The 8,937-nt window shown below is 49.7% G+C and overlaps 1 protein-coding gene across 2 annotated transcripts in view; it reads right to left on the minus strand.

The window, feature by feature from the left end:
- Positions 1 to 8,071, minus strand: part of BOD1L1 (biorientation of chromosomes in cell division 1 like 1) — a 53,321-nt gene extending 45,250 nt beyond the window's left edge. For both annotated transcript variants that reach the window (XM_060655421.3, XM_060655420.3), the window contains exons 1-2: positions 7,713 to 8,071; positions 1,351 to 1,475 (exon numbers count right to left, since the gene is read on the minus strand). In XM_060655421.3, the coding sequence (XP_060511404.3) occupies positions 1,351 to 1,475; positions 7,713 to 7,943 (356 nt within the window). In that variant the 5' untranslated portion in view covers positions 7,944 to 8,071. The remainder of the gene's footprint in view (positions 1 to 1,350; positions 1,476 to 7,712) is intronic.
- Between the last annotated feature and the right edge of the window lie 866 nt (positions 8,072 to 8,937).

The raw sequence follows: 8,937 nt of genomic DNA on the forward strand, positions 1-8,937 counted from the left end.
AGTAAAAACTCTATGCTTTCAAAGGGATGTGATGGCTGGTTTAAAAAGGGGGGGCAGCTCCACCCTCTGTAATCGGGGAGTGCTCTGTAGAAGCGAGGGCAGGCCCCGACCTTGCCCCGAGGTTTGCCCCACCCCCACCCCCTGCTATTCCGGCTCCTGGTCGGAAAAGCCTGGAAATGTCGGCAGCCACAGACCCTCGGGTTTTCAGGAAAGTCTTTGGCTTTTCCCATCAGGTATTAACTCTGCAGCCTTCCCTGGCGTCTTTTGCCCTCTCGGGGACTGTTTTATAGGTTTCGCAAACATCCTTTAAAATGCAGACAACAAAGCTATTGTTAAATTTCCCTCTTCTCTTATTCAGTCGGAGACAGTCAGGGCCCCCAGGTTCCAGGTGTCTAGTATTACGTGTGGCTAAATGGGTCTTTGAGTCAGAGTGTGAAGCTTTGTTTGTGGGGCTTCCCCGGGGCCTGCACACCAGGTAGGCTTGCAGGGTTCCTACCGGACTAGAGGGTTTGAAGAGGTGGGAGGTAGAAGATGAATTTGTTTAACTGTTTAAAAGTCACATTTCATTCTAAAAGATGAGCCTGAACGTAAATATTTGTCAAGAAAGGAAGACTGGGCACTCTTTAAATAACTCAGTCACCCCTTCCGCGGGGAGGGTGACGCAGGGATACGAGGTCCGGGTCTTCCTGTCTTGGCAAATATTTATATTCAAGAACAAGATGGTATTGTAAATCTGCTTTTCTGGGAACAAATATGATTTTTTTTTAAAGGTCCCTCTAAACACTCCAGCTCTTCTCATTCTCTTTATCTTACCCAAAATGGCTCTGACAGGTCCAAACACACTTTCCTGCCTTTTTTTTTTTTTTTTTGGCTATATCATCACTAAGAAGCAGACTTAAAAGTCACAGTAAAGTGCAAAAGAAAAAAAAAAAGAGGGGAGTCGTATTAGAAGATAGGAGACATGGCCTCAAATTAGGGGAAATTATTTTAACTGCCGTGATCTAGAATGCCTTTTTTACTTATCAAAGCAGAATAATAAAGCCTGATCTTTATGGGATATTCTGGCACTTACCAGCAATTAACATTATACCCTAGTATTTTGTTTCTGGAGTCACATTGGCATCCTGGTCCTTCAGGTATTTCCAAAGGTCTGCAGAAGTCAGACTGCTAAAATTCATGGGGAAACGTGAAGCAATTTGAGCCCCCTCTAAAACTGCACTGTGCCATCCTCGAAACAGCCAACCAGACGTGATAAAACGACATCTAGCTTCCACAAAATGGTCTCTGCCTTCCACAGAGCAGACTGATGCCTTCAAGCCTGCCTAGGGACTCTGGGTCTGGAAGACTTACTTGAGCACCTGCTGTCTAATGTTGTTTCTCAGCTGGTTCTTATTGAGGTGAGGACTCCATGTATGAGTTGCCAAGTGGTTCGCAACAAAGCTGTCAACCCGTTGTCTCAGGTTCTGATAGGCAGGCTGGGAAGTGGGGGGGAAAGACAAATGTTATAAATCACAAGTGTTACATAATATCAATATTTCTAAGTCTCAGGAATTTGAGGATGCTTAACAGTGTTAACGTTTTTTAGATTACAGCATCAATGTGGCCACGAGGTTTCTCAGCTTAGGACCATCCTGCTTCAGGATAACTGAGACATGCAAATACTGCTTATTTTGTCAAAGCCAAGATGTTTGGAGATAGGAGGACACAAAGAAGAAAGACATACCTCTCATCTATAGACAAAGGACTCGAAAATCAGATACAAGTAACTATCTGGGTTAGATTAGCTTCAGATGATCTGGAGCCAAGAAAGGGAGGGGAGCAGAGGAATAAGTCTTTGCTGAGGACATGGCATTTGAGTTGGACCCTCCGAGTTTCACAAAGCAGCTGGTCATCGGAGAGGCAGGCCTTGCACATACAGCCAACAATAGAAGCAGTACAAGTGGATGAGAAAATGTGGGGTCAGGAGCATCTGGGAGCCTCCAAGTTGGTGGGGGAAGAGAATATAAAAAAGCAGAGATACGAGGTTGCAGACAGCCTGCGGCCACGGGCTGGAGGGCATCCCAGACGTGTAGACGTCTGGGATTATGGGGTTGAGGACAGGAACCCACTGCACGTGAGCAGAGGGATACGCTATGGCTGAGCTTTCTGCCCAGTAATCTTCCGACAGGGAGAGAGTAAAGAGACACACGATGTACTTCGGAAAGGAGGCAGTAACTACGGTGATGAAGATGTGTACCGGGGGAGTGGAAACGGGCTGAACCAACACTGTAACCAGGCATTCGATCTAACGTAAGCAGTGGTCCTCAACCAGGAGCGATTCTGCCTCCACCACCCCCACCTCAGGGCACTTTAGACAATGTCTGGAGACAGTTTCGGTGGCCACGACTCAGGGAGCTGCCACTGGCATCTTGTGCGTTGAGGGCAGGGATGCCGCTGAGTGCCCTAGAGTGCAAAGGTAAACCCGAACAACAAAGAACGTTCCAGCCCAGAATGTCAACGGTGCTGAGGCTGAGAACCCCTAAGTTAAGGGAAGCAGGAGAGAGAACACATGGTATGTCACTTTTTTTTTTTAAGTTTATTTATTTTTGAGAAAGAGAGAGAGAGAGAACAGGGGAGGGGCAGAGAGAGGAAGACAGAGAATCCCAAGCAGGCTCCACTGTCAGCACAGAGCCCGACGCTGGACTCCAACGTGCAACCCGTGAGAGAACCGTGAGATCGTGACCTGAGCCAACATCAAGAGTCGGACGCTTAAGTGACTGTGCCATCCAGGCACAGACTTAAGTGACTGTGACATCCCCGTATGTCACTTCTTAAAAGGACATGCCTAGGAGTGCTTGACCACCCAATCAGGACTGCACCCCTCCTTCCTAGAGCCTGCCCCCCCACCCCCACCACTCGCGGTCTGTCACGTGGCTTTTCACGTAGTGGAGTGAGAGTCCCTGAATGGCCATACGGCTTCATCTGCTGTTTGTGGCTCCTAACCTTACCCTTCAAAGCCCGTAGTCCAGTGAAACATTCTCACGCCTTCAATCTTCTGTACCTACCATTCCCTCTACTCTCTATTTGGCAAACTTCTTGCCTTCAGAGCTCACCCTCGTCTGTGATGTCACCCCTGGCTTTCCCCCATGTTCCTCCCATCCTGTGTACATACCCCCTTTCCAACAATGCTTGCCCTGTACTGTATTTTGGGGAGGGGGGTATTTATCTCTCCACTGAAGAGGAAGCCGGGTCCTCACATTCCCTTCATCTTTGTTTCCACATAGCTTCTCACACTGCTTGGCAGATAAGCAATTAAAAAAGTAGCTGTCCGCGGAGATGGCCAGATACCTATCTCAGGCACAGATGATAAGACTTCATCCCTTTGTGATGCCCCCTCATCCCTCCCAATTTCCAGACTTTTGCTGATTCCTATTTCCTGTCCTACAAGAGGCACTCAAGATCCCGTCTCACATCCCTCTCCATTTATCCAAAATCAACGTGAACTAAAACGAATTCTTTCTCCCCACTGACTCTAAAACATAATTCTTGTCTCCAGTATCCCCCAATCCCAGAACCACTGGACTCAAACATCATCACAAAGCATTCAGCACTCTCGCTGCCCCAAACAAGCTCCAATCTGAACTACAACAGGTAAGTCTCCTTGTTGCCACATTCTCCTTTCAGTAAAAAGCCTAGTGACTTCAGCAATATTTTGGATCCCATTACTCCTCTGAGAAGCTTTCCTTTTCCTCTTTTCTTCCTTTTCCAGTGCTCTGCTCAAAAGCCTTGGACTCATCCTTGACTCCTCCCTTTCTCTTCCACCCCATCTCCAAACCTTTGGCAAATTCTGTCCGCAGTTGCATCAAAATACACTCAGAATCTGACCACTTTCCACCCCCTTTACTGCCACCCCTCTGGTCCAAGGTGCTATCATCTCCTCTCTCGATTCCCAACCCATCTCCCTACTTCTGACCACTTGCCCACCTGAAGTCTATTTTTCACACAGTGGCTCGGGTTAATCTTCCAAAATTAGGGTAATCGTATATTTATTGTCCAAACTACATCATGACTGAGTGTGAAGGGGACACCCTTAATAATTACTCACCTAAACCCAACCCATCTAAAAGGGGAGTCAGACCATGTCCTTAGGCTCAGAAGGTGTCAATGGCTTCTCAGCTCCAGTAAAAGCCAATTTCTTACAATGGCGTCCAAGGCCTGCCAGATCCATGAAGGGAGGGGGGACGGAGGGCCACTCCTATCTCACCTTCTGCCACTTTCTCCCTCACCAGGTCCTGCCTCAGGCCTTCCCACTGGCTGTGGTCTCTACTTAGAGCACTGAGCCCCACACAGCTGGATGGATGGTCTCTTCGGTTCCTTCAGTGACGCCTCAAGTAACACCTTGAAATCTTCCCCGGACAACTTACTGAAAACAAATCAGCAACCCTTTCCACCCTCACCCTGCTTTATTTCTTCCACAGAACCTATTACACGTTATCCCCTGTCTGCTTTTCCCTGCTGGGATGCAAGCTCCATAAAAGCAGGGAGGTTTTGTTCACTGCTGTATCCTGGCATCTGAACAGTGCCTTGTACATAATGAATATGTGTTGGGTGAGTAAGTTTATATACTCTGTCTTCAATATTCCTTTCAAATCTAAAAAGAAAAAAAAAAAAAAAAGAGGCAATAGTCACAGTGACCAGGAGCCACTTGTAACCGAGAAAGTATACAAAACTTGGCCTTTATTACCTGGGGAGAAAGGTGCCATATTTATTTGGTTGCTGAGTTCTCTGCCTGGGACAGAAGGACAGGCCTCTCTTGATCTTCCCTCTTCACACTCTCCAGGGTGACCTCAGAGCCAAGGGGTCAGAAACGGCAGGGATCTGAGAACTAGGAATCTACAGCAGAGGAGCCTCAGCCTTAGTTAGATCTTGGGATGACTAAGGTTCTCATTCTTTGGGTAGGAGGGCTGATTGGTTTGCTAAGGTCAGATCCCTCTCTTGGTTGGTTAGAGGCCATCAATAACCCCAGGGCAGTCTGGAGGGTTTTCTGGCCCGCGGGAATGCCAGCGGACTTTCGTACTCCTCATCTTGCTTTAACCACGCTGGGCTGGATGGTGGCTTTGCTCTTGGAGAGCTCCTGATAGGTGTCAAATGTCTTGATTCTTAAATATGCATGCGACAGACAAGCCAGTTACTGCTATAACCCTATAGATTCTGTACTGCAGGTCAGAGTTTGACATAAAGCAGGTCAGTCTTCAGGGTTCAATTATCAAAAGCACCATACCACAAATGGTCTCAATTACAAGTTGTTCTTACAGAGCAGATTCGACGGTTCCCTAAAAGTGATGCTCCTTTGCATGAACAGGGGATCTTACGTCTGCTCTGACCCACTCATCACATGGAGAGGAATGTTAGGCTCAAAAGAAAACCTTGGCTTCTGTAGGATTTTTGAGACTTTCAAACTTAAGTCATATGTATGTATATGTATATACATATATATGAAAAAGGATATAAAATGCTACACAACAAGAAGAAACACTTTAAATCAGATTAAAATCTGCATAATCGTTAGTAAAGCTAAGGAACAGGAAGAGGGAGACACTCATGGGGGAAAGAGGAAAGAGAACCAGAACCAGGAGGCACAGAGGTAGAAGACAAGGAGGAAAAAGAGAGGAGGGGAGGCATCAGGAGTGAAGACAGAGGGAGAAAGCAAGCACAGGAGGGGTGAGGAAAGAATTTCGCTGCACACAGGCATCCTTTTCCGTCAGGGAAGGGGTATTATTTCAGTTCTCTAGTTTCCAACATTAAAACAAGGGACCTTGTTCTGCAGCCCCTGAACTCCTTGCAACTGGGTATTAGGCTGAGCCACATGTAACTGCCTACAGTCGACCGTTTCTGAATGACAAAAGTTGTACTTTAACATGCACATGTACATTTTTTCTTGGGAGAAGGTCCTGGCTTCATTAGATTGTCCGAGCAACCGTCCTCCCTTCCTTCCCACCAAGAAAGGTTTTCAGGCTCCACTCTGAGAGGATCTGGCAGGGGCATTACAAACACATAACAATAACATTTAGTGGGGATGGGGGATGAAGAAAAATTTGAGCCTTAGGTGTTGCAGCGCCCCCTTTAGCACAGTCAAGTTTCCAATGTGCCTGCGCAAGGGTAACCTAGAGATGTGGTTTCTCAGAACAGCAGAGTGAAATCTCTATTTGCCCGATACAAATAACCAGCGTCATCTACATAACACGTACCTGGATCTGTCTCATCTCCCATTTTTTTTTTTTTTAAAAAAAGGGCAACAGACATTATTTTCAAAAAGATGGCTGTGCATATTCCCTAAAACAAAGTGAGAAAACTATATACTTCCTACACAGATGAACATCTCCAAGTATCTTGAATTCTCTGTGGTGTAAAAACCCCAACACCCCGAAAAAGCACATTCTACTTCTGGTCCACATGGTGGATCAGAGATCCCCAGATTCTCCAGAGGGTTTTCCCAGGGAAGACAGCAGAATCGTGTGCAGTTTCCATCAAATCCTGGTGGACAGAGTCCCAAGGAAAAATCCGTGTAAGGATGCAAACACTCCTTGTCTCAAAGACATGAGGTTCCTCAGAAAATGTGAGGAATGTGTTGAGAAAACCCTTACCCCGTGCAAACTCCAATCTGAGGGACCCAACCAGATATAAGCCAAATACCCCAATTTCTTAACTGTTTCCAACTGAAGCTTCCTGCTTCAATCATTTCCAGAATTCCAGACTCTGTGTTCCATCCTCCTCACTGATTGCTCTATCCTGGTTGTCCACTGCTCATTCTTTGCAGAATCAGCAAAGTGTACTCACTCCCGCCACCACCCCCTTTCACTCTGACATTTGGTACAAAATCCTTCCCCTTCCCAGCCCCTAACTCTTTCCATACAAGGAAGCACCTTGCTGACCTTTCCCCTCTTCCCATTACTCTCCAGAACTCTCTTCTTTCCTGTCCTTCTTCCACTTCAATCAATACCTGCTGTCACCTCTCCTCCAACCTTTCCTTCACTGAATGGCTTGGTTCTCCCTCTCCCCCTGCCCCTTGTCACTTCAGAGAAGTGACTTGGCCTGAGCCACCTTAATCAGGCAGTCAGCGGTGGAAACAAGAGTCTCAGTCTCTCTAGCCCACCTTTCCACCGACCGGCTCTGCCTCCTTACCTCTGCACCCACGCACACAGTGACCAGCAATGCACAATGCTAATAATTTGACTCATAATCACTGAATTCCTCCAAAGGACACAGACATGACCCTTCCCGCCCAAAAATCTTCAAGAGAGCACGCAAAAATAACTTGGATACAAAGCAAACCACGAGAAAAAAAAAAAAAAAAAACAGAGATGAAAGCCCTGTTAGCATTAGTGTTTCCAGACGAGTCTCCCGAAGAACCATGACTTACTTAGTCTTGCTCACCACCATACTCCCCGCGTCTAAGCAGGGCAGGTGATTAACACGAGCCCGTTAAACGAACGACAGGATCGGCGAATGAATGAACGCACCGAGCCTCTCACAGTGCCCGGCCCCTAGCAGCCGCTCAAAGAGGAAGCGGCTGCCCAGGGAACCTGGGGAGGGAGAGGCGCGCTCAGCAGGGGCCCCAGCTGGGGAAGTCGAGGCGCAGCCGGCCGACGGACGAGTGCGGGACACTGCCCCAGAGGGCGGCCCTCGGGGTCCTCCCCTTCGCCCTGCCCCCGCAGCCCCCGTGCGCCCCGAACCTTGGTGTCCACGTCGGCCAGGCAGTCCCTGCGGAACTGGTCGAAGAGCCCCTGGCTCTTGAGGTGGTTCACGATCATGGCCACGAGCTGCGGGTCCCCGGCGCCGGCCCCCGCGCCGCCCGCCGCACCCGGGCCAGCCCCGGGGCCCGGCGGCGGCGGCGGCGGCTGCGGCTGCGGCGGGGGAGGCGGCGGCGCCGGAGGAGGCGGCTGCGGCTGCGGGTTGGTGGCCATGGAGGCCTGGGCCGGGGAAGGCGCGGGCCCGGGCGGGCGGGCGCTCCTGGGAGGCGGCGGCTGCACCGGTCCCGCCGCCTGAGGGAAGCCAACGGGATGTTGTTACGGAACCAGCGGATCCAGAGCAACCCCGGAAGTGAAAGGGAACCAGGGGAAGAGAGGAAAAGGAGGTGACAATAGCAACGGAGGCTTGGCGACGGGAGCCGCGAGGGGCCAGTTCCGGCCGCCCGCGGGCGCCCTCGCGAGGCGCGCTTGCGGCGGAAGCGGCGGCGACCAGGCGCTGCGAGCCGCGGCGTCGGGGCCAAAGGCCAAGGTCAGGAATCCGGGGTGGTCGGGCGTGCGAGCCACGCGACTCTCCGGGCCAGGGGGCCGACTGGGCGCCCTCGCGGCGCCGGCCGGGTTCCCTGCGCGGTGGCATTTAGGCCTGACGCCCTTGCTTTTCTTGCACGGAGCAGTCGAGATCCATAGTCGTTTGTAATGCGAACCGTAGGTGGAAGTGCTTCTCTAAACTCTCCCAACCGTCTTCGCTCAGCCTACGATCCGGCCCAGTTTTCTTCCAAGCAGGTAGCTCCAGCCGCCTCCTGTCTTTCTTCCCCACTCTCCCTCCGGTTTTTCCGTGGGCGTCCCCCTCTTACTTCGAATGTGTCTGTGGTCTGGAACTCGCTCCATCCCAACAGCACCTTCCTGCCCGTGAAGACAAGCCCCCAGGCTTTTAGTTTTAACGGTTTGTTATGGATTACTTTGATAGGAACAGGTAACGCTCCTATAGCTCTCATGCAGCACTGTGTGCCCCGCATGGCCCTGAAAGCTTCTTATATGCATTAATTAGTTCAGTCTTTGGAACGACACTAAGCTACTAGGTCTTAGTACTGTCATCGGTCTGCAAATCAGGAAACGGAGGCCCTTGAGACGTTAAGTAAATTTCCTAGGGTTACACAGCAAGCAAATCGCCCGATTCTAGACTAATCTATTTTTTAAAATTATTAGTACACAA

This window comes from Panthera onca, chromosome B1 (genome assembly GCF_046562875.1).
Source record: "Panthera onca isolate mPanOnc1 chromosome B1, mPanOnc1 haplotype 2, whole genome shotgun sequence".
In the NCBI taxonomy this organism is placed as follows: Eukaryota; Metazoa; Chordata; class Mammalia; order Carnivora; family Felidae; genus Panthera; species Panthera onca.